The 25105-nt window shown below is 38.7% G+C and overlaps 1 protein-coding gene across 1 annotated transcript in view; it reads right to left on the reverse strand.

Moving 5' to 3' along the window:
- Nucleotides 1-24380, reverse strand: part of ACVR2A (activin A receptor type 2A) — an 86012-nt gene extending 61632 nt beyond the window's left edge. The window contains exon 1 of the mRNA XM_060016841.1: nt 23719-24380. Within this exon, the coding sequence (XP_059872824.1) occupies nt 23719-23773 (55 nt within the window). The 5' untranslated portion in view covers nt 23774-24380. The remainder of the gene's footprint in view (nt 1-23718) is intronic.
- Between the last annotated feature and the right edge of the window lie 725 nt (nt 24381-25105).

Here is a 25105-nt window from a genome sequence, read left to right on the forward strand (position 1 = left end):
ATATTCATAAAGGGCAGCATCTTATAATCTTTAGGAAAGGAACTAAAACAAACAACAAAAAAAAAACCCAGACATTTCTAAAACTTTGCACAAAATAAACAGGTTATTTCACATTGTTATTTCAAGAAGAAATAGAGCCTTTCCTCAAAATTCAAGAGTTGGTGTAACTTCTCAGTTTAACAATCTACAAGGGTTGTTACAGGGGAAAAATGAAAATTAAAATCTTAAAGCATAGCATCCAAGACTCCATCTCATTTGTACTGAATTTATTTTTCTAACCATATCTCCCATTACATTTTCTACCTTTTCTCTCCTGTCTAAAAGAAGTATTCAGCCTATCTGTAAGTATTATCACATTTACCGCCTCAATGCTCTTACACATGCTGGCCACTCTGAATTGAATCTTCTCCATCAAAGGCCACTTGCTGAAATACTACCATTCTTCCCAGGTCCAAATGCCACTACCCCCACATACAATTCCGATTACAACTAATCAATGAACACGAGCTGAGCACCAACTCTACCAGCACTGAGTCAGGCACCTAAAATTCAGAGACGAATCCCTTACAGATCTTATGTGAACAGAGAAAACTGGAGAAAATGTCAATAATGTAGGGAGTATAACAATAAGTGGATGAATAAGATGCTATGGGAATACGGAAAGGAGTACCTAACAGTCTGCCTAGGAAAGAGTGGCCCCACAGGAACTGCAGGAAGTACAAAATGAGTAGAGTCTGGGGGCAAAAAACAAGTATGTGGGGAGAGGGGAGAGATTAGGAGGTTTTTTTAGTGTTACAGGATCAAAGTGGGAGGCAGTGATGGCAGGAAATTAAGCTGGAAATGAACAGTCCCAGAGGGTACTATATGTCATGTTAAAAAGCTTGACCTTCGTCCTACGTAGGTGATGAGAAGTCGGTGGGGGGGATTTAAGCTGTTGAGCGTCAGGGTCAGATCTCCACATTCATGATAGATCTCAGGATCTACAGTCTCCATGGTTTCTAGCAAAGAGTATAGAAGACAGGTTTTCTTTTTCCCTGGTGCTTTTTGTTTGCTTTGTTTGGAAGTGGGAGGGAGAAAGGTCCATTTAAGAGTCTAGGCAAGGAATGGTAAGGGTAAAACTAACACACTGGTGATGGGAATGGAAAAGCAAGAATAGATTCAACAAATATCCAGAAGGTAAAATTTATAGGATTTAGTAATTTCTTGGATTTGGCAGAACACTAAGAAGTAAGCATTGAAGATGGCACCCAGGTTTCTGGCTCCAAGAGGTTTAAATTTTAATCTTTCCCTTTCTATTAGCTCTCTCCTGAACCAACTCCTCAAGCACATAAACATCTCAACTTTAGCTTTCTTCCATCTCTTTACATCCCTTCTCAGCCAACATTTCCTAAAAAGTAATCGACCACCACCAAACCTACTTCCTTATTCACAACTCACTCCCCATCTTCTACAACATGGTTTTTGTCTCCACCATTCCACTGAAATGTCTCTTGCTAAAGTTACAAATAATCTCCAAATTTACAAATTTAGTGGTGACTTTTCAGGTTCTATCTTACTTAATCTCTCTGGCACCATCAAATACTCCCTCCATCTAGATTTCTTACAATGACACTAATCTTCCTTCTACCTTTCTGGCCACAGCTGGTTCTCCTCTACAAGCTCTTCCTTGTCCTCTCCCCCTACGCTGAAAAAATTAGCGTTTCAAAGCGTTTGATCTTTGGTTTTCTTTTTTCTTCTTCTTCTGCCAAGTTGATTTCATGCCTGTAAATCTACTGGCCAAAGACTCAAATCTTTCTCCAGCTTAGACCTATATCATCAACTACTTTATCAGGATGAACCACAAGTACTTTGACCTCACCCTGATGAAAACTTAACGCATCTCTTTATGCTAAATAGCACTAACCTGATGAAGCACTCTCTGGCTCAAAATGGCCTTTCCACAGCCTTCAACATGAAGTTAACACTCCTTCGAAAATCAAGTCCTGATCCCTGCTCACCTCTGCACTCACCCATCACTGTCCCACATGCCCCATAATAGGGCTTATGATCTAGGTCTCACGAACTAATTCCAGTTCCTCAAATTTGACATGTAATAATTATTCATGCCCCATATAAGTTGTTTCCTCTGCATCTGTCTGGCCACTCTCAGTTCCTTTAGTCCCTTTCTACTCAAAGTACGGGGCCGACAGCATGGCATCACTGGGAGCCTGTTAGAAAGGTAGAACCTCAGGCCCCACTCCAGACACAATGAATCAACATCTGCATTTTTGACATTATCTCCAAGTGATTCATATGCCTATTAAAGCCTGAGAAGCTCTGCATTAATTTACTATGACCACTATTATAATATACAACAGGTATCACAGAAAAGGGCAAATCTAGCACACATCACTTTCAGAGCCTTAGCCTAAATCATTCCCTTACACACACTGCTTTTGACTGAGCAGTAATGGATTCTGTAATTGACTCTCCTGTTCTTACAGTCACCTCTCTCCCTCTGGACTTAATACTTCATACCATTTTGCTGGTATTGACATTGGCTCCACTGGACAATTCTCACTCTCTGCCCTGAGGCTTTATGTCCTTAGACCTTGAGGTTTCTATACTGGCTGTCTTACCACCAGGAAGTACATCCACCAGACTTGATAAGACAACATAAAACAGTCTTCCCACTTCGTTCACCTGATAAAATTCTAATCATCCTTCGATCACCTCAAGCATCACTGAGGGAAAACATTACCTGACTCCCTCCAAACTGAATCAGGCTATTTTTTGTTTGTTTGTTTGTTTGTTTTTTTTGCGGTGTGCGGGCCTCTCACTGTTGTGGCCTCTCCCGTTGCGGAGCACAGGCTCTGGATGCGCAGGCTCGGCGGCCATGGCTCACGGGCCCAGCCGCTCCGCGGCATGTGGGATCTTCCCGGACCGGGGCACGAACCCATGTCCCCTGCATCGGCAGGCGGACTCTCAACCACTGCGCCACCAGGGAAACCCCAGACTATCTTTTTCTACAGTCCCAGGCACTCTAATATTGACATAATGTGCTGCATAATTTTTAGTTTACTAATCATTCTCCTCCAACTAAGCTGTGTGTCCTCTAGAGTAAAGACTGTGTCTTATTCATCTCTATATTCCCAGTTCTGACATATGCTTATTGTTTACTGGATGGCTAATAAATAAGTCTGGAGCTCAAGAGGGAGATCAAAGTTAGAGATATAACTATGGATACCTATATTTAGAAGAGAAATGGGATTACTTCAGCAGGGAAGGTTATATGGACTAAGAATTCCATAGGGTTGAACTCTGAGAAATGCAAAACTAAAAGGATGGGCAGATTGAAAAACTGGCGTGGTGAGGAGCTGTAGTCAGAAACACTGAGAGAGTTAAAGGGACAAAAGAATTTCAACAAGGAACAGGTAGACAATAGCATCAAAGTTACAGGAAAGTCAAGTAGTAACCGAATATAGATAACAAGAATCCTTTAGATTAGGCAATTAGAAAATCATTAATCTTTGAGGGAATTATTTCACATACTTTAGGATAACAAAGAAAACAGAAGGTAGGAAAGAAACTTTTCAAGACAGTGAGAAGAAAAAGAAAGACTCTTTCACATTAACGTATTCAATAAATATTTATTGAGCACTGGACACTAGGGATGCAGTGATAAACATGAGGGCCATAATCCCCATCCAAATGGTGCTTTTATTTTAGCAGCAATAAATTCAGAAAAAACAAAGCCCAGAAGGACTCAAGAAGACTAGACCAAGTAGAATCTGAAAGGCATCCCTCACCTAGTGAAGTCCTAAAAGATAACCAAAGTGCCCCCCCCCCGCAAAAAAGAGAAAGAAATGTCTGTTAGTGCCTAACACCATTAATTTTAATAATTAACATATGAAATGTTTTTATATTACATTTTCAGTTTCAGAATGTGTATTATGTTTAGAGTATAAGGTTTATCACTCCAAAGTGACTAGTTTCTTAGACAATCAAAGACTTCATATTCCTTTTGTAACCTCCATAGTAATTGGCATAATAATTAGCACACAGTAGGTACCCCTTAAATGACAGATGATTTCAGTTATAGCTACATGGATTCAGGATACAACAATACTAAAGTTTTTCTATAAATTCAGTCACTTAAATTCAAATCAAATCCCTATGGATTTATTGGTTTCTACTACTCATTTGCCACCTTTTATTCATTATTCCTAGCCTAAGAAACACAGAAATAAGGGACTTCCTTTTCTTTCTATTCTCTTCATCATCTTTCAGTTTCCTGCAAGCTGATTTATAATTTAAAAGTTAAAGTAACAGAGAACTGAAGTCCTTGGATTTGGAAAAACAATGTGTGTGTTAAATCTTTTTACCAATCTTTTTTTTTTAATTAATTAATTTATTTAAATTTTTGGCTGCGTTAGGTCTTCATTGTGCGGGCTTTCTCTAGTTGCGGCGAGCGGGGGCTACTCTTCATTGCGGTGTGCGGGCTTCTCATTGCGGTGTGTGGGCTTCTCACTGCAGTGGCTTCTCTTGTTGCGGAGCACGGGCTCTAGGCACGTGAGCTTCAGTAGCTGCAGCACACAGGCTCAACAGTTGTGGCTCGCGGGCTCTAGAGCGCAGGCTCAGTAGTTGTGGCACACAGGCTCAGTTGCTCCACGGCGTGTGGGATCTTCCCAGACCAGGGCTCGAACCCGGGTCCCCAGCATTGGCAGGCGGATTCTTAACCACTGTACCACCAGGGAAGTCCCTACCAATCTGTCTTAATATGAATGCAGGCAAGGGAATCACAAATCCAAATGCCAGAACCACTCATTCTTGTCTATCTAACATGTTCTTCCTCACCCACCAATCATAGGTAACAGGCACCAAGTAAGCAATTAACAACCAATATCATTAAATTCTTTTCCAAATATGAGTCAAAAAGAACATTGGATTTGTCTGGTTCTACATGAGCAAATTTCAATTAATTCAACCTCTCTGAATCAACGATAATCATTTTTAAAAGATGCATTTACTTTGATCATTTGATTCACTAATTACTCAAGTGGTGATCAGAGCAAATGAATTCTGACCTAGTTCTGATTCTGGCTCACTGTATAACCAAAAGGAACAACTTCTGTTTCTCAGTCTTTAAACAGCTGTGGACAAACAATTACTTTCATTTAAGAGGTGGAGAAAGTTCTGCTATATCAGCTACAGTACCCATGATATATTATCAACAATTCAATTTGATAACTCAGCATTTTTTACTACATCATAGGATTTGAGGAGTACCACAAATAGCAGCTGCTGTCAGAGTGGGAACGGGGGAGGGAAGCCTGGCAGAACAGGTTCAAAGAAAGTCGCATTGCACTGGAATTGGTAACTCCTGTTTTAATACACATTTTAGAATATGTGATTCAACAGAATAATAGATTTAATCCCTGCAGATCTAGGCTACATACACTGGCTCTAGTACTTATTTAGTTAGGTATCCTTAGGCAAGTCGCTGAATCTCAGTTTCTTCACCTATAAAATGGGGTAATACTTATCTTGTAGGGTGAGTCACACACATTATCACTAAAACTTAAAAGCAGTTAGCCCAGAGCATGCAATAAGCAGTGACTATTAATAATGGCTGTTTTAACAAATGGTAATAATTAATAACATCATTGTTTTACATAATGACTGAGCTGTGATATAACTTGCCAGTTCCAATTTTGACCAAAGAAATGTAATAATGTAAAATTGTGGCACATGTGTAATGGGCCTTAACCTAATAATGGCCCATTAGGAAAACAATTTTAACCATTCTTCATCAAAAGCAAAAAGTGATTAACAAAAGCACTTCTGAAGCAATCAAAGGCAGGATTTACCTACAAATTTCCTTCAGCAATAATTAACATATGTGGATTTATGATTGCCATCAAGCTATCCAAGCAAGAGCAAAACAACCTCTGCCCTGGAATTAGAGCTCATTTTAGTGCTTCCTACTGCTGTATTGCTACTTCTGGCTCCCGCCTTGCCCAGCGCCAAGCATGAATTTCTTAAAATGTGGTATAAGGATTATCTGCAAAGCAACTACCTCTAGTATAAATGGCTGCAAACACTTCCTCCCCTAGGGTGGGAGACAGCAGAGGATAATGAGGCAAAAGTTGGTCTTTACTTTTATAAAAGAACAAAGAACTTAAAAATTAGGGTTTAAGTTCTAGCTCCACTGGTTAGTGACTTCAGACTAATTCTATTATCTTAGAGTCTGAGCTAAAAAAACAAACAAACAAACAAACAAAACAACATGAAACCTATCTCAAATAGGGTCACACAGGATCAAATAGGAACATACATGAAATCACTTAGAAAACTATAAAGCATTAATAAAAAGAAGTTACCCTCCCAGAAGTGATGATATTCAAATATTGAGAAAATAAAACTACATACACTTTTGGAAGTTACAGTTATTCCCCTAACATACCCACTCCCTTGTCTTTTTTTTTTTTTTTACATCTTTATTGGAGTATAACTGCTTTACAATGGTGTGTTAGTTTCTGCTTTACAACAAAGTGAATCAGTTATACATATACACATATCCCCATATCTCCTCCCTCTTGCATCTCCCTCCCTCCCACCCCTCTAGGTGGTCGCTAACTGAGCTGATCTCCCTGTGCTATGCAGCTGCTTCCCACTAGCTATCTATTTTACATTTGGTAGTGTATATATGTCCATGCCACTCTCTCACTTTCTCCCAGCTTACCCTTCCCCCTCCCCATGTCCTCAAGTCCATTCTCTAGTAGGTCTTTGGCTTTATTCCCGTCTTGCCCCTAGGTTCTTATCACCATTTTTTTGTTTGTTTTTTAGATTCCATATATATGTGTTAGCATACGGTCTTTGTTTTTCTCTTTCTGACTTACTTCACTCTGTATGACAGACTCTAGGTCCATCCACCTCACTACAAATAACTCAGTTTCGCTCCCTTTTGTCTTTATCTCACTTTGGAAAAAAGATTTTGAGGTACTCTCATTTGTGAATATATTGATACTACTGAATGATGCACTACTCCACTCTATAGTTTTCTGAAAAGATCTCCCCATATTTCTATATAAAACAATACCACCAAATTACATAACTGGAAATGTTAGTGCAGTCGTCCTTAGGTATCCAAGGGAGATTGATTCCAGGACACCTTCCCCACCCCTCCCAGGGATACCAAAACCAGAGGATGTTCAAATCCCTTCTATAAAATGATGCAGTATTTGCATATAACCTGTACATTCTCATGCATACTTTAAATCATCTCTACACTACTCATAATACCTCATGCAATGTAAATGCTATGAAAATAGTTGCCAATGTGCAGCAAATGTGGCACTTTCTGGAATTTTTTCCCCAAATATTTCTGATCCCCAATTGGTTGAATCCATGGATGGGGAACCCAGGGAGAGCCAACTGTATTCTTCCCTGGATACCAGCTGCTGTTTTAGAATTAAACCAGAGTCCAATAAATATATAAATAAATGTAAATGTTGTAAATAAAACAAATAGTACTGTATCCTAAACAAAACAGCATGGCCATCTGCCAAAGATCAGTTTCTCACTAAATATACATTAGCAACTATTTTTTTAAAGCCTTTTTTTTTTAAGAGCAGTTTTAGGTTCACAATAAAATTTAAAGGAAGATGCAGAAATTTCCCATATACCCCCCTGACCCCACACATGCATAGCCTCCCTCATTATCAACATCACTCACCAGAGTGTTACATTTGTTACCGAAGACCAACCTACACTGATACATCAGAATTACCCAAATTCCATGGTTTACCTTAGGGTTCACTTTTGGTGATGTACATTCTATGGGTTCAGACAAATGTATAATGACATATACCCATCACTATAAAATCACACAGAGTATTTTTACTGCCCTAAAAATACTGTTCTCTGCCTATTCATCCCTTTTCTCCCACCCGATCCCTGGCAACCACTGATCATTTTACTGTCTCCATAATTTTTCCTTTTCCAGATGTCATATAGTTGTAATCATACAGTATGTAGCCTTTTCAGACTGGCTCTTAGTAATATGCATTTAAGGTTCCTCCATGTTTTCTCATGACTTGACAGCTCATTTCTTTTTAGTGCTGAAAAAATATATAATTGTCTGGAGGTACCACAGTTTATTTATCGATTAACCTACTGAAGGACATTTTGGTTCTTCCAAGTTTTGGCAATTAGGAATAAAGCTGCTATAAACATCTGTGTATAGGTTTCTGTGTGAAAATGTTTTCAATTCCTTTGAGTAAATACGAAAAAGCATGATTGCTGGATCATATGGTAAGAGGATTTTTAGTTTTGTAAGAAACCACCAAACTGTCTTCCAAAGTAGCTATACCATTTTGCATTCCCACCAGAAATGAATGAGAGTTCCTGTTGTTCCACATCCTTGCTAGCAGTTGGTGGTGTCAGTGTTCCAGATTTTGGCCATTCTAATAGGTGTGTAGTGGTACCTAGTTGTTTTAACTTGCATTTCCCTGATGACATATGATGTAGAGCATCTTTTCATATGCTTATTTACCATCTGCATATCTTCTTTGGTGAGGTATCTGAGGTATCTTTGGCCCATTTTTTAATCGGGTTGTTCATTTTCTTCTTGTTGAGTCTTAAGAGTTCTTTGTTTATTTTGGATAACAATCCTTTATCAAATATTGCAAATATTTTCTCCCAGTCTGTGTTTTATCTTTCAAGTAATATTTTTATTGAGTTATTCAGAATGCCTACTACATGCTAGATATCATTCAATGCACTTTAGATATGTTAACTCACTTACACTTTATAACAACTGTATAAAGTAAGTACCATTATTATTTCCATTTTCCAGATGAGAGAGGTTAAATAACTTGCCCTAGGTCACAGAGACAGAAAATAATGGAGCCAAGATATATCACCAGCCACTCTGGCTCCAATGCTCTTAACCTACATCAAATACTAACTTAGCGCTATAATGAATGCGCCTAAAAGAACTCCAGGTCAGCTGGAAGACAGACACATTCGCGAGCAATTATAATACAGAACATGGTAAGCAGTACCATAGGGGTAAGAGATTGGGCTAAAAGATATTAAGTCCAAGTCTTCAGATATTACTAGTTGAAACGTTTTCTATATGAATTAGTAATTCCCATTGCAAAATCAAGAATCTCAACTCAGCTTGATAAAGATAAACACATTTTACAAGTATCTGTCATCTTTCCATTCAATTAACCAGGTATCTGCTATCATTTCATTACTTTTCTAGTTAAGAACAACAGCCTTCCTATCAGTCTACTTCTTCCCAAGACAGTTCCAAATCAAGTTAGAAATCAGAATCAGCATCAATTTGTTTTCACCATACTTGCTAACTTAATACATAAGAGAAAGAGATGTCTTAAACATTGATTCTGATTTTTAAGTACCTAAAATGGGTAACTAAGTCTAGACTAACCAAGTATTGCTTAAGAGAGGCTTTCCTTTAATAACTAAAAAAGAACTATTTTCAGTTAGCATATCAAAGCTACAAGTCTCCAAAGCCAAGACTTCGGCTTATATCACAATTAATAGCAGGCCCTTTTCTACCTACACCCACTTATACACTGCCACTTGGGAACAGCCAATTCATCTGGATGGCCAGGTGGCCCAGCTACTTGGGTTTCCCTCCTCATTCTCCTTTCAGCTAAAGACAAGATTATATTACTCTTCCTCACTAAACCTCATCCTCAAACCCTTCCTTGCTGTTTCTAGTATGAATTAACAGTCCATGTTGGTGGTGAGGTATGAAGGAGCAGGGATAGTAGTACAGAAGAGAAATAAGAAAAATTAAAGGTAAAATGACAGAGCCCCTTCTTTTCTAATACATCATGTCATTCTTCATATAGAGTTCCTAAACATTTTCTTCCAGTGGCCCTATCCTAATACTTAAGCCAATGTCTCAAGAAATCTGGTGAGCTGCCACCAATTGGGATGTTTTTCATCCTCTGAAACACAACGGAAGTCATACATGGCTTCTTTCCCTACAGGGGAAATAACATGGTATAAAGTATCAAGCACATATTCTGTTTTTTTTTTTTTTTTTTTTTTGCGGTACGCAGCCCTCTCACTGTTGTGGCCTCTCCCGTTGCGGAGCACAGGCTCCGGACGCGCAGGCTCAGGGGCCATGGCTCACGGGCCCAGCCGCTCTGCGGCATGTGGGATCCCCCCGGACCGGGGCACGAACCCGTGTCCCCTGCATTGGCAGGCAGACTCTCAACCACTGTGCCACCAGGGAAGCCCAAGCACATATTCTTAAATAAGGTAAGAATCTGTTTGAATCTCAATTATGATGCTTATTAGCTGTATGACCCTGTTTTCTCACCTGTAAAACAGGTTAACTACCTCATAAGGTAACTCTTTACCAGAAACACATTGTCCCAAGTGGTCAAGAGGCTTCCTTTATATTTTTCATTTGGCTCTCATATGCAGTAAGAGGGGAAAAAAGATCTCAGGATCTCAAGACCTCAAACCCTTAGAACCACAGGCTTTCAAACATTCTGACTACAAATCACAGTAAGAAATACATTTTTCACTGTGACCCAGTACATGTATACATACAATCACACACATAACTGAGGTTTCACAAAACAGTACTACCCCTACTGTGTGTGATTCATCCTGATATCTTCTATTTTCTGTCATTCTTCTCTCCCCACCACCTTTCTCCTCCCTAATCACATACACAAAGCGCTTTTTAGTCCTGTCACCATACCACCCTATTGAAGCCCCAGGGAGCAGGGTACTTGAAATGAGAGAGCAGGGAAGAAGGAAATTCTGAGAGTGCTGGGGAGAGTCTGTTTCTTCTGGTCTCAGAAGGAATACTAAATCCATTTTCCCTCAGACACAGTGTTATTCCTAGGGATAAAGCTGTATTGCTGGAATACAGAACACAAGGTAAAACAGGCTTGTAGATTGGTCTGGGAACGTAACCAACACAGATGACGATCATCCTATAAGAAAATGCTTCCCAGGTTCCAAACAAAGTTTTTGGAACATAATATATTTATTTCTAAGTTGGGGGAGGGTGCTACTTATACAATGCAGTATGCCAGGGGTTGGTAAACTATTGCCCATGGGTCAAATCCAGTTTGCAGCTGTACAGATACTGAACAATGGTTTTTACATTTTCAAATGGTTGAAAAAAAGAATATACTATTTTGTGACACATGAAAATTATATGAAATTCAAATTCCAGTATCTATAAATAAAGTTTTATTGGAACGCAGTCACACTGACTCATTTACGTATTGTCTATGACTGCTTTTGTGTTACAACTGGCAGAGCTGAGTAGCTCCAAAAGAGACTGACTAAAATATTTACTATCTGGCCCTTTACAAAAAAGTCTGTGGACTCTATCCTAAGCACTTGAAAGCATTCAATATTCATTCACAAATATTTGTTGAGCACCTATTACGTGTCAAACACTGGGGAAACTACAGTGCATAAGTCAGATATGGTCCCCCTCATAAGTATTAATGGAAGGCAAGTGGGAAAAAAAGTTTGGAGGAATAAGAAACAGTTGATTTGTTTGTAGGAGCTATGGGTCACTGTAAGGAATAGACATTCTTCTAAGATTTTATATTCAGTTGTTCACAGAATTAATTCCTTTATTCACAGGGTAAAGATAAATGTCTACTGATGAAGAATCACAAATTCTGAATTAAAAGTGTTATTACAGTTCACTTGAACCTCTCCTATTGCTCTCCTTGAAAAAAATCATTTATTACAAATATTTTGAATAACATTATGAAGTTTTAAAAGCTTCATATATATGTATGTGTGTGTATACATATACACACACATATATGAGTGTGCTTATGTCTGTGCATGCAGTCTTTGATCCTCACTGTAATCTTGTGAGGCAGTATTATAAACTCCATTTTACAGATGAATAAACTAAGGTTATAGAATTTTCTCAAGTTCACATGGTATATCACACCATGGTAAAGAAAGGCCCAACACAAAAATTTTCTCCCTACAGAATGTTTGTTGTTTCTACTATACCTGCCCCCAAACTGCATAATTAACTACTTTCACTGAATTTGAAATGAAGGACCTACTGCTATTTGTTTGTTTTTGAGAAAACCATTCTTTGCAAGCAACAGCTATGCTTGTACCAACAAGATTAGCTTCTATTTCTGTAACTAGTCCTTGCTGGGTAACCACATGTTCCAAAGGTAGAAAATTCTATAATCTTGTAACAGACTAGGCTCATCTACTCTATGCTCTCTTAGTGAACCGATTTCTTTCCGTATCATGGAAATAAGACTAGATATTAATTATAAAACTCCTGCTTAATCAGGGTTGCTAAATATATGTTGCTAGACTAAGAATTACAAATCTTGATGTAGGGCTATTCTTGGGCTACAGCGGTGAAAGATCTGTAGATAAAAGACCAAAACTACCCTTCACTGATTCAAAAAGAAAAAATATGTAACAATATTCTTCTCTGACCCTAAGCTTTTAATTTTATTTCATTCTTCAGTTTGAGTAGTTTATTCTTCATAAAAATGATTCTGACAGAGATAGTTAATTTAGAAAACAGTACCTGATAGTTTGTTAGGTCCTCTCAGCAGTTAAACCCTACTAATTTAATTGCTTCTATTATTTCTAGCCCTCTCAGCTAACAGGCAATCTCTATTTACATTTTAACAAACAATTAAATTAGCAATTAATTTCCTAATTCAACACCCAAACTGGTATTATGTATCTCTAAAGAACTAAAGAACAGAATATTTTAAAAGGTTACCTGGAAAGATTTACTATGCAATATTTATAGAGAATAAAAGGATGGTCATTTAGAAAGGGATTTTATTCTTCTTCTGAATGCCTACTAATCAAATTGCTTTACTATCACCATGCTCATCTTGAATAATTAATATCTTGCAACTGCCCTTACTCATTTTTTATCATTTCCTTTTAGCTTTGACTTCTCATTTCTCCCCAAACCATTTTAAAATGTACTTACAGAAGTTAATTTCAACTCTTAGCTTAAAAAAAAAAAAATTAGCAAATTCTACTCACTAATCTTGTATGTATGAAACTCCACTACCAAGTAGCACAAAGCCTAGCAACCAGTTCTTCTTCTAGAACTACTTTAAGGTCATAATAAATAAAATGGCCTGTAATATTTACAGGGTGAAGCTACACTTCTTTACAGAAGAAGATGGCTAACCAAAGACGGGCAGTTAGGTTTACCTACTTCCAAAATGAAAGAAACTAAATGAAACCAAGTGAAAAGAGGCAGCCACTATTATATTGCTAAATTCAGTAAAGTTTAACAGTCTCTTCTGGCTTTATCTCTGTGTAATAATGCAGTTTTTCCCTAGTCAAAGATGATGCTGCTGAACTTCTGCCAATATAGTTGATTTCCCTGTGCCAAGCACCACCTCCCCCTCCCACTAACAGTAGAGGCTTGAAATCTTTCAGATAAAAATATTCAAGCTAACTACTTAACAGAGGCGATAGCCCTGAGTAAAAATAATAGTCTACAGTATTAACTATTTATCCTTTCAGCCTTTATTGTAAGACCTTGATAACCCGTAAAGATATCAAATTCCTAAGAATTAAGATACAAAATATGCTGAGTTTTCTGCTTCTAAATCTTCAGCCATATCAACAATACCGTATATTACATGTTAAAACAATAAAGAGGTAACATTATTTTTTTAAAAATAGGCATTTGAAAAGAAGTAAAGCTAAAGTTTCAAAGAGAAATAGGAATGGTTAGTAAGAATATAAATTAGCAGGTGCATGGAATCTAAAGATAGGCATTTGCCACAAAAATTCAATAACCTCTGGTCTGTGTTTTCTCTCTCTTTGAGTTTTTTTTTTTTTTTTGAGACGCTGTATTCAGTTCTCACATGCACAATAAGCTATCCATTTTTCTTAAGTAATAATAAGTACGGGAAAAAATGGGGTAACTAGTAAAATAAGACTGGTAAGTGTAGGCAAGTTCTAGAATACAAAGCTAGAAAGGATCTTAGAGAGTCTCTCTAGCTTAGGAAGACATAACAGTCTCCTAACTGGTCTCACCTCCTCACTCCTACACACCTCCAATATATTTTCCGGAGAGCTGCCAGTGATCTTAACACATAACCCAGGTCAAGCTCCTCCTTAAAGCTCTTTGCTTTCCATTGCCCTTTGGATTTTATTCTCTTTCCCAGCTTAGATCAAAAGCCCTGCAGGATCTTGTCCCTATCTATCTCTCCAGTCCCATCCTTGCACTCATTTCTTCAGGCAGCCAGCCAAATATTTACTGAGCTTCTACTCTGTGCCAGAAACCGTGCCATGACCTGGGGGTACTGTGATGAATAAGTGAGAAACTCTCTCTCACAGAATTTACGCTCTAGTAGTGGAAAGAACAGATGATAAATAGGTAGATAAATAAACTGAATAATTAGAGACTGTGATAGGTGATGTGAGGCAAATAAAGAGTTACCCTCTCAGAACCCTGTCAGAGCACATATGACAATTTGTAATTATTTTATTCATTTGACTACTTACTTTATGACTGTAAGCTCTGTGAGGGCATTATCATGTCTGTCTTGTTCACTGCTACATCCCAACCACCTAGCAGTACCCCTAGCATGTAGTTCAATATTTATTTGTTAAATAAATGAATACTTATTTCATCCTCTTTAAGTTAGTGATGAGTAAAGTCTTCATGGTTACCAAGGTCAAAGAAGAGTCAGTAGGAAAGCAGGAATTTAAATGAGACTCTTAATTTTTAATCCAAAATATTATACGACATTCAAAATATTGACCTCAAAACTCCACTGATCATGTTTACGAAGCTTGTGGCTGGTAGCTGGTACTGGTACCCCCAAACTGACTTGAGAATCTTTCAAGATTTTACATGAAAAGTTTTAAAACACTTAAGGTTTAGGTGAAATTTCTTATGAGAAATACTTTAAATTCCAACAAATACATAAAGATGAAGGTTTAATGCCAATGTTTCCTTTTCACGCATGCTAGAACAATGAGACCTTAAAGAACTCTTTGTAAAAGAACTATGATAGCTGAATGTTCTAGATGTTTCCTGGCACCTACTTGGCAGCGTTATTGATATTTTCTTTGGCTGAATCATTTAGTCAGAATATTATTTCATATTAACTTATAAGTAATTTACGAGCAAATTTTTAAAGCCTCCCAACAACTGAATCTGTATTTTTAAATGTTTTACATATTACGTTTTTAAAGATAGGTTAAAAACTGACATGTATGTAAGATCTGCTATGAACCAGCTACTGTGTTATGTGGCATATTATTTCATTTACTACATCTTGGTTTACAAATTTAAAAAATTAATCTCAGCACTTTAGAAATTTGCCAACATCTGATAACTTGCCCATGCCTCTTCCTCTTGAAATAATGCCTTGGAACAAGCTTGATTTACAATATATCATAAAGATGTGAAGACCAACAGATTTTTCCCAGTAGAGGTCTCATTTCTATAAAATATAGTTAGTAATCATAAGTAGGAAAAAAATCCTTTCTCAAAAGCTTTAGATAAGATAGACTTATTACTATGATATGTAAAGACGATTCATTTTAAAAAGGCAAGCCCCCCCTACATGAGTCCTCCTAATAATTATCTCATTGCTTTACATTTATTTTTCTTCAGCAACATTAGAGAATATAATGATTTCCAATATGATTACAGCTACTGATAGTCAGCCAAAGAAAAAAATACTTTTATCTAGTCCAAAAGAATGGTATTGAAAAGGTTTAGGATTCAGGTCTGAATCACATATACCAACTTCAGAAAAGTTTCTAAAACTACTTTTATAAAACAGTATAATTTACTGTGAAGAAAATGCCTCACATAGATTTCAAAGAATATAATCTGAATGACCAGTATGAGCAATCACTGCAATTACTGGAATCTGACCATTATTTAAACACAAACAACACATTGAGCTACTAGAGCTTAGAATTAACTCAACCTCACAATGGAGACATATACACCGTACAGTGTATGTGTGTTAAAGAATATTATATGCTCTCACGTTTTTTATGAACTCTTATTTTCCCAAATCTATGTTTATATTTTCATTCATGCTTATATTCTAAATTCATCTCTGTCTGTAGAATTTCTTTAGTTATGAAAGTGCTTCCTATTTTCTTCTGGCTTGTTATTTCTTTACCAATTTTATTTAGTAGTGCTACCATCCTACCTTAATCTTCAAGCTGTTTTTCTATTTTATAGTCCACATACTGTAAGTATTTGGGACATCTATCAGGGTCTCCATCATCCACCCGCTTACCTCCTCTTCGTTTTAATTACTTTTCATCTGGATTTAACCCTCTCAACTGAGATTGTTCTACTTCAAGCAGTTATAAACATTTTTTCATCACAGAAATCTCTTCCTCAGATTTAGTCAAAAATTCCTCCATTTCAACTTGCCTTCCATCCACAGTCAAGTTTACTCACAAATGCTTTCTGTATTCCTCATCCCATTTTGTTCCTAATCCCTCATATTAAGATGAATATACTTAACCTCCTGCCAAGACATTTTTTTTTCCTATTATTGGGAGCTATCTCCTCCAACAAGCCTTTCCTAAATGAAAAAATCTGAACTGTTCAAATTACAATCTAATTTTGTTCTAGCACCTTTGTGTGTCCATAAGTCATCCAGCTAGTCCAAGAGAGATACTAGCTCAGTCAGGGTAGGTCCATGTTCTCCCTTGGGACCAGTTTTCCATATATTCTGCACCTAGGCACAAGTTCTCCTTTGCAGATTAAATAATGAGCATATTTTTCACTGCACATATTTTTTATTGCACATATTTACATAGGCAGCTTCCTTCTCTACTCAGAGGATTGGGTCAAAAGAATAAAGCCAGTATTTTTTAGGAGTTTAGAACCCATTAGTGGGTCACTGAATTAATTAATGGGTCATAATCAAAAATTTGTTAATGAAATAGAATAAAAAAACAAACAAAAGTGTCCTGCACACAATAAGTTCATGAAACTTCTATTTCTGATAAATACACATACACATTTATGTATATGGGAACTGAGTCAAGACAACGAGTATTTCTTATTGTGGGTTATGGTCAAAAAGCTGAAAGCCACTGAATTTGAAGCACTCTACGATGTCTTCTAAATCTATACAATTCAAATTATATTAAAAGATTTAGTCTAAGGAACCGAGACACGGCATTAAAAAAGGGGGCAGAACTTAAGGATACTCAAAAAACAACCAGCAAAATCACTTTTTCTTAATAAAATGTCACTATTAAACTATATCCTTAGAACTATAGAATCATAAAGCTTTTAGAGTAGGAAAAAAGTTCAGAGATCATCTAATCCAAGTTTATCGCTTTAATATACAAAAGAAACTCAGGCCCAGAAATGAAAAAATGTCACTTCATTTATTCAGTAAGCATTTGCTAAGCACGTATTGTGTACCAGGTTTTAGGAGTGGGTTTGTGGATAAAGAGAAGATGTCTTCAAAGAGCTCAGAGTCTACACTGTATATATGCAAGTAAATATTTACATTAATTACTGAAATCAAGGTCATTTATAAAGAACAGAAATCAACTAACTCAATCTGGGCTGAGTGGCAGAGAACTTTTGTTTTTAAAGAGGTGGTACTTCTCAGTCTTAAACACAAGGAGTTAGCCAGGTAAAGGAGAAAGAAATAACATGTACAAAAGTACCATACTAATATACAATAAAGGAGGACACATTCAGGAAACTGAAGGTTGAGTTTGTATATCTGGCATATAGGACTCATGCTGAGGAGGAGCCACAGCAGAATACCTAGAATTTATCTGACATTTAATCTTCAAACCACTATGTGAGGTAGGCACTATTAATATCCCCATTTTGTAGATGACAAAACTGAAGCACAAAAGGTGAAGTGATCTGCCTAAGGTTAAGTTGTGAAGCGAGGATGTAAAAGCAAGAAAGTCTAACTCCAGAGCCTATACTCTTATCCTCTATACCAAGAGGTTAGAGAAAACAGGCAGGATCTAAATGAAAAAGGACCTTGTATGCCCTTCTAAGACTTCAGATTTTATGTTAAAGGTGACTCACAGTCCATGAAAGGTTTTAAGCAGGAGTGACATATTCAGACTTATTTTTTAATGAGGTCAGTCTGGCAGGTATGTGGTTGGATTGGAAGAGGAATTAGTGGCAGGGAACTTAGCTAGTCATAGCTAGAAAGATACTACAATAATTCAGGTAAGAGAAATGACAGATGAGCTGTACAGCGGCAGTGCTGGCACCAGAACCCAAGTCTACTGACCACCACAACCGCTTAAGAACCTCCCATTTTTCCCCTTAAGTCACCATACTAATAGTTTAAGAAATCCAACCTCAGGAACAACAGCACATTCCCTTTAGGCTCCTTTATTAAACAAAGCATAACCACTAGATGTGTTGCGTATATGAAAGTGACAGAACAGTTGGAGAATGACAGAAAGTCAATTGCTATCTGCAGTTTTCTCACCTTCTTGACTTCTCCTTCTCCTTCCTCTATATACTATTCCTGGAACTTTCATGTTCAATAGTCAATTTGAAATCAATGTTCTGTCTAGACATGACTATTATAACCAACCTAACAATTAAATACACCACAGAGGAAGTCTAATGTGGTCCCAGCTGTGGCAATAAATATACTCTCTGGTCTGGTCAAATTTTGGCTTAAACAGAGGTGATGAATGAATAATAATAAGAGATAGACTTTCTGAAAGCAGCAAGAGTTAAAGAAAAACAGAATATTAAAAACGGATATGAATCAGAGCAATGTAAAGTTCAAGCCATTTGTTTCCAAGAGAGTAACACCAGTCCCAAGTGTGTGTGGTATTCCAGAAACCAACAAATGAAAGAACAGTAGAAAAGACTATCTGGTCAATTCTCAAGCATTCTAAATTCAATCCCTTTAGATTTAAACCAAGGGTGAGCCCTCCTGAGCCACCCTTGAGACTAAGGAACAAGTGGGTTCCACAAACAAGCAGCCTACAGTATAGGGAGGAAAGTACAGAAGGGACAGAGAAGATAAAGAAGAGAGGAAAGTAGAAAGGGAATCACAATGAAAGGGAATGGAAGAAATGATGTTACAGAATATGGAATAAAACTGAGGCGTGCTAGTGACCTCAATATCAAATGTTGCCAACCTTAGCTAACTTACTGAGGGGCACCATGATAGTGGCAACATTAGAGAGCATGAAAAGACACATTTAAATCACAGATTTATGAGACACCAACGATGAGAAATAAGGATAATGACAAAACTAAAAAAGCAACAAAATAGTTTTAGAGTCTAAAGAGACAATTTAAAGATTACTAAAATCTCATGTGGTTTAGTTATGCTTTTACTTCTCATGAAACAATGAGTCTGATGGACACAAAAGGTGAAAATGTCAGTTAGTACCAGAGATATGTCTGGGGAGATGTGTTACAAAGAAAGTATGAGACTTACTTGTATACTTTTCTGTGGGAGCAATTTCAGAATTTTTCCTTTCTATTGGTTAGTGCTACTTATTTTAAGTATTTCACTGTAATTCTTATCCTGGCTGGCTGGGTAACTTCCTTAAAACCAGAGTTCAAAACAAGGTAAACACTTTTTAATTATGGTCAAATTTTAACCCCAAAAAGGACAAGGGTCTGCAATAGACCACAGAATATTACTTAGCGGTATAGCCTAAATGAGTCTAATGGTAACCAAAACCCAGATAATGATTCTCAAAAAAATTATGTAATTAAGAAATTACTTTAAAAGTTTCTTAAAATTAAGGTTTGCTAGGTAAAGGAAATACTCTTAAAAAAAAAAAACTCAAGGTGTAAATTCAGTTTTTCCATTCAGGTAAAATATAATAGTGAAAATATTTCTTCCATACGAAACTTACGAAATTTTCAGATACCATATTAATCTCTCTCTCTCCCTCTCCCCCCCCCCCACCCCCGGTCCACACACACCTGCTGCCAGCACATCACTCACAGTAATTTCAATAAGGATAAAAGGAAATATTCTTAAAGATGATCATTATTGCAAAGAAACTACTGAATCAAAACAAATATAATTAAACTTGATACCTTGACCAATCATTTATCATATCCATGAATATGCAGTCTTCATAAGTACTCCATTATAACAAGTGACTGGAGAAAGTTTATTCAAAACAGTCAACAAAATATTTTTATTAAAGCATAATAGGATGAAATAATGTGTATACCTATAGCCTATTTTTCTAATCATTCTAATTTTACAAGCTAATGAAAACTCTCAATACAAGGTCAGCTGGAGATCATCAATACCATGTACCTGTAAAATTTAGATGATTAACTGTGTGAGGGGGAGCAGAGACCTTTTACTAACACACTAATGCTTTTTAAAATTAAGAGTTTAGAATAGGGCTTCTCAACCTGAACACTATTGACATTCTGAGCCAGATAATTCTTTGTTGTGGAAGGCTGTCCTGTGCATTATAGGATGATTAGCCAGCATCCCATCCTCTATCCACTAGATACCAGTAGCACACCCTCCCCTCCTCCCACACAATTGTGACAACCGAATACATCTCTAAATGGCCCCTGGGGGAGAGCTGCAGGGCTGGGGAGCAAAAGTCACCCAAGCTTGAGAACTACTGTCTTATCATAAACAGAAAAAAATGAATTGAGGGAGAGGGTGTTGTTTTGTTTTTCTTCTGGTCTTAATGTTCCAAGATATTATATTTGAATTTGATCACGGATTATATTTGAGAGATTCTGCCTTTGAAAACAAAGCATGTAATATCTATCACTTGTTAGTCAAAGTTCAGAAGAGTCCCAGAAGATTCACTGTACTGCCAATGACCCCTCAACCACACATACACACACATCCGTGCACACATACACACACAGTACTGCCTAGCTGAACTGAAGAAAATGCACAAAATTACTGTATTTGCATTTCTTATTTCATCAAATATATGGACCAGACTGTTCCAGTTCCCACAGAAACCAAGAGAATTCTCAACTTATCCAATGCAACTCAAATACAATAGCTGCATCACTCTAGATATGATAAACCTAAGTCCTAGAGCAAATATTAAACTCATCCTCACATTTTAACAAATTTGGAGGATGATACAAACTAATCATAATGCTTTAAAAACAAAACAACTAAGAAGTAGATTGGTGTTTTGAAACAGAACCTGAGGAAGGATAAGAGTAATGAAAAAATTCAAAATCAAAGGGAATGTGAAGGCATTTCAGCATGAGGGAAAAACTCAAAAATGTTTCCCCCAGAATGAGAGGAGTGAATTATACACTTAGCCATATCCCAGAGGAATAGTCTACATAATCAGTCTCCAGTATACATACCATGGGATGGAAAATGAAAAATCAAAGTCCACAAAATACTAAAAAAAACAGTAAACATCCATCCTAAACATCTGAAATAAAACTGCTCTTTACTACGGTTCTTCACCTGATTTTTAAAACAATCAAATACCCATAAACAAAAAAAATTACAACTTCAGAAATTTTTTAATTCTCATAAAAATAGCCATTCTCATGCTTCCAGCAGGTCAGATTACATACTACATAGAAAAATCAATTCGGAAAAAAAAACATAAAAAATTCTTTTTTAGAGTGCATTTGATGCATAACAAAAGCCTTTCAAAAAAATCAGATACTTTAATAAAAATCTTCATGTATAAATATGGATGAAAGTCTTTAAGATTTATTTCAATTATCTTCAACAGAATTATATTTTAGTTCAACTAGGATTGTTTATTTTTTTTAAAAAAAGATGCAATGATACTTAGTTTAATGTAAGTGCAATATCTATGTGCTCTCCAGCAACAAAATTACTTTATTTCAAAATTTTAGCTATTAACCTCTGACTCAGTGAAAATAATCCTACAAGAAACTAATGCTCAATTCTTTTTATTCCCAAGCCAAGCAGAGGAAGCTGTAAGATTTGTAGCGACAGCCTTCTTTTCCAGAAGTAATACCTTGAGACTGCTCAAGAATAGCCTCCTTCACCAATTAGTGTGACTCAGGTGGGTCTGGGAGGGAATAATGTCCACAATTCTTTGGTCAGTGGCCATGATGCCCCTCCTCCTCAAGGGCAGAAGATCAGAAAAAGGGATGAGAACAAGAGGAGTTCACCAACCAGAACATATAGGGCCAGAGGAGGAAGAGTACTACAGGAAAAATTAAAACTACATGGTTAAGTTATGTCACAAAAGCAAGAGGTTTAATGTTATCCAGTATTCATTCATTTCAGAGACACCATTGTTTATCTTCCTCCCCAAACCGTGCACAAAAAGAACTGTCAGCCTGCCTTAAGCATGTTCTTTCTTCCATTTAAACAGACATGATTCTGTTGGTTAATCTCTGGCAATGATCGCCATTTCACAACACATTCAGCCCACCCGGAACTGATCAATACCACTACAGACATAAGACTAGACTTTATCCATTTATTAACCACAAGGAAATGTACCATTCAGCAAAATTCTATACATTACAAAAGATTCTATTAAAAAGGGGGGCAGGGAGGATGGGTGGACACGGACACACACACACACAAATACACACACCACAGAGGTACACAAAGAAAAGACTACCACCCTCTAATTTCCCTGTGGCAAACGAGATAAAGACATGGCCACAAACCTGTCAATTCGTTGTCCCCCTATAATTCTATCTCACAACCTAGTAACTGAATATTGAATTTTATGATAAATAGATCCACTGCCACTTTAAAATTGTTTCTTCTATCAAACTAACTCTCCTCTTAGGTACATTTGCACACCTCTGAGCTAGATGCTGTATTCATTTACAGAATTTCAAATACAAAAGACTAGTTTTCCAACCACTGGTTGCAACCACAGAACGTTCTCACAAAATCAAAATTTCAAATATAAATGGGCCAGATTATTCTTCCAACCCTGGAAGACTACAGTGTATTTGGCAGTGTGAACAATTTCAAATGGGCTGTTCTAAACCGAAAACAATGCTTCAATACAACGCGTTTAAAATAAGTATTCCGTAGGTAAGCAAAATCTCTGCCAGAAAAGAGCACATAAATGGTGGTTGAAAGCCAGCACATTACCAACACACAGCGGCATACCTCTTCTGCACTGGGTTATTGCTAATACTCCAACAACAACAACTACAACTATTTTTAACACTGCTGGACACTGAAGTTGAAGAAAACGTGAGGGGAGACCCAGATGAAATTGCTGATATAATGCATTGTTTCTCACGGTCAAAATTAAGTAGCAGCTGACTTTGATCTCTGTTGTGATAGTCACTGAAGCACTAATTAAAAGACGTTAAAACACAAACAACAACAACAACAAAAAAACACCCTTATTTTGGAGGATGCCACACTAAAGGACATTTTGGAATACGCCTTTCGGGTCTCAAACCTTTGCATAAATTGTCACTTGTGGTATTTGCGGCTTAATTGCAACCCAACCAGCGCTGTCATCCAGTGTTACGGCCACAAACCATGACTTTCTCACTTCCACAACAACAGAGCAGTCACTCTTACCGACCTAACTCAAAACGAGGAAAATTCATGGAGATTTCCATATCATAATCAGCCCTGGGGGGCGGCCGCCGAGGGGCTCGGGGTGGGGGGAAACCTCCCCAGGCTCCGCTGAAGCTCGTCGACCCGACAACAACCGCAGCCGCCAGCAGCGGCAGCGGCAGCAGCCCCGCCGCGCCGCGCTCCATGCACCTACCTGAAGAACAAGAGATAAGAAAGACGGCAAACGCCAACTTTGCAGCAGCTCCCATTTTCCCGAGGCGCCGGGGAAGCCGTAGGAAGTTCTCGCTAGATATCCAGTTCCCTGGGTCTTCCTCGGAAACAAACCTCCTGGTGTAAAATCAACCGTCATAAAACATATTCGGAAGCCCCGACCAAAAAAGCGTTCACGGGGTCAAAAAAAGAGGGAAAAAAATGAAAAATAAAAACAGCGAGCACAACAATTAAAAAAAAAAAATGCACCACGGGGGAAAAACCGCCACACACAAGCACAACACACAAAACCAAACAACGAAAAGCCAACAACAACAAAAGCGGGTTTAAATCACTGTCAAAATCACTGTCAGCTCCGCTCGCCTCTCGGGTCTCTCGGAACAAAACGCCAGGCTGAGGCGACGAAGAGGCGGCGGCTGCGGCGTCCGCTGCCGCCCGGACAGTCCGGGAACCGAGCTGGGTCCGACGTCCGGACCGACCTTCAGCCCGGACACCCAAAGTCCCCCGGACCACTGGCGGTTGAGCTCGCGGCGGTGGCGGCCGAGGCGGCGGCGGCGGCGCGGGGAAGGAGAGGCGAGCGGCGGCGGCAGCGCAGGCGGCGGCCAAGTTCTGGTCCAGGCTCTGGCTCCGGCTCCAGGCTCCGGGCTCGGCCGCGTTTTCGGTTCCCTGGCCTCCGCCGGCCCCGCCCCCTAAACTTCCGGTTCCGGCCCGAAGCTGGAAGCCAGGCACCGCGGAGGAACGCTCCGCAGCGGCGGCGGCTGCGGCGGTGGCAGCGGCGGCCGGGCGCAGCGCGCGTTCCGGGCCGGGAGCGCGAGGAGATTGTCGGGGAAGCAAGGCGGGAGCGGGGGAGGGGTGAGAGAGCGAGGGCGGGGCCGGCAGGAGGGCGAGGAGGCGGGGCGGGCGGAGGCTCGATACCGCGAGGCCTCGTGGTTCGGCCTGCTTGGCCTGCTGGGCGGTGGGGCTACTGTGGGTGGCAAGTAAATGCTGTTGGGGTCTCGAGTGCCTGGTTTCCTAACCGTGCTCTACTGGCCTCTCTGCGGAGCGCACGCCCGAATGGTCACGGGGAGCCCAAGAGGAACAGGACCCCGGGGCGGGGCGGGTGACTGGTGACTCCTCCGGGGGGGGCGTCTGCGGCGCCCTGTCTTTCCTCTGGGGGGACGCCTCGTCCGCTCTGAAATCCCGGGCGCCGGGAAGCCGGGGGTGGGGAGTCGGTCCTCCGCGCCTGCCGAGCTGCGGGAGCTGGTGTTTGTACCCCCAGTCCTAGCGGTGTGTCCCACCCCTGTGGCTTCTGTTTTAAGCGTTTTGTCTTTCGGCTAAAAGAGAAAAGAAACGGGGAAAAATAACCCGCGGAGGATGGGCTGTCCACCCGT

Source organism: Delphinus delphis, chromosome 7 (genome assembly GCF_949987515.2).
Source record: "Delphinus delphis chromosome 7, mDelDel1.2, whole genome shotgun sequence".
In the NCBI taxonomy this organism is placed as follows: Eukaryota; Metazoa; Chordata; class Mammalia; order Artiodactyla; family Delphinidae; genus Delphinus; species Delphinus delphis.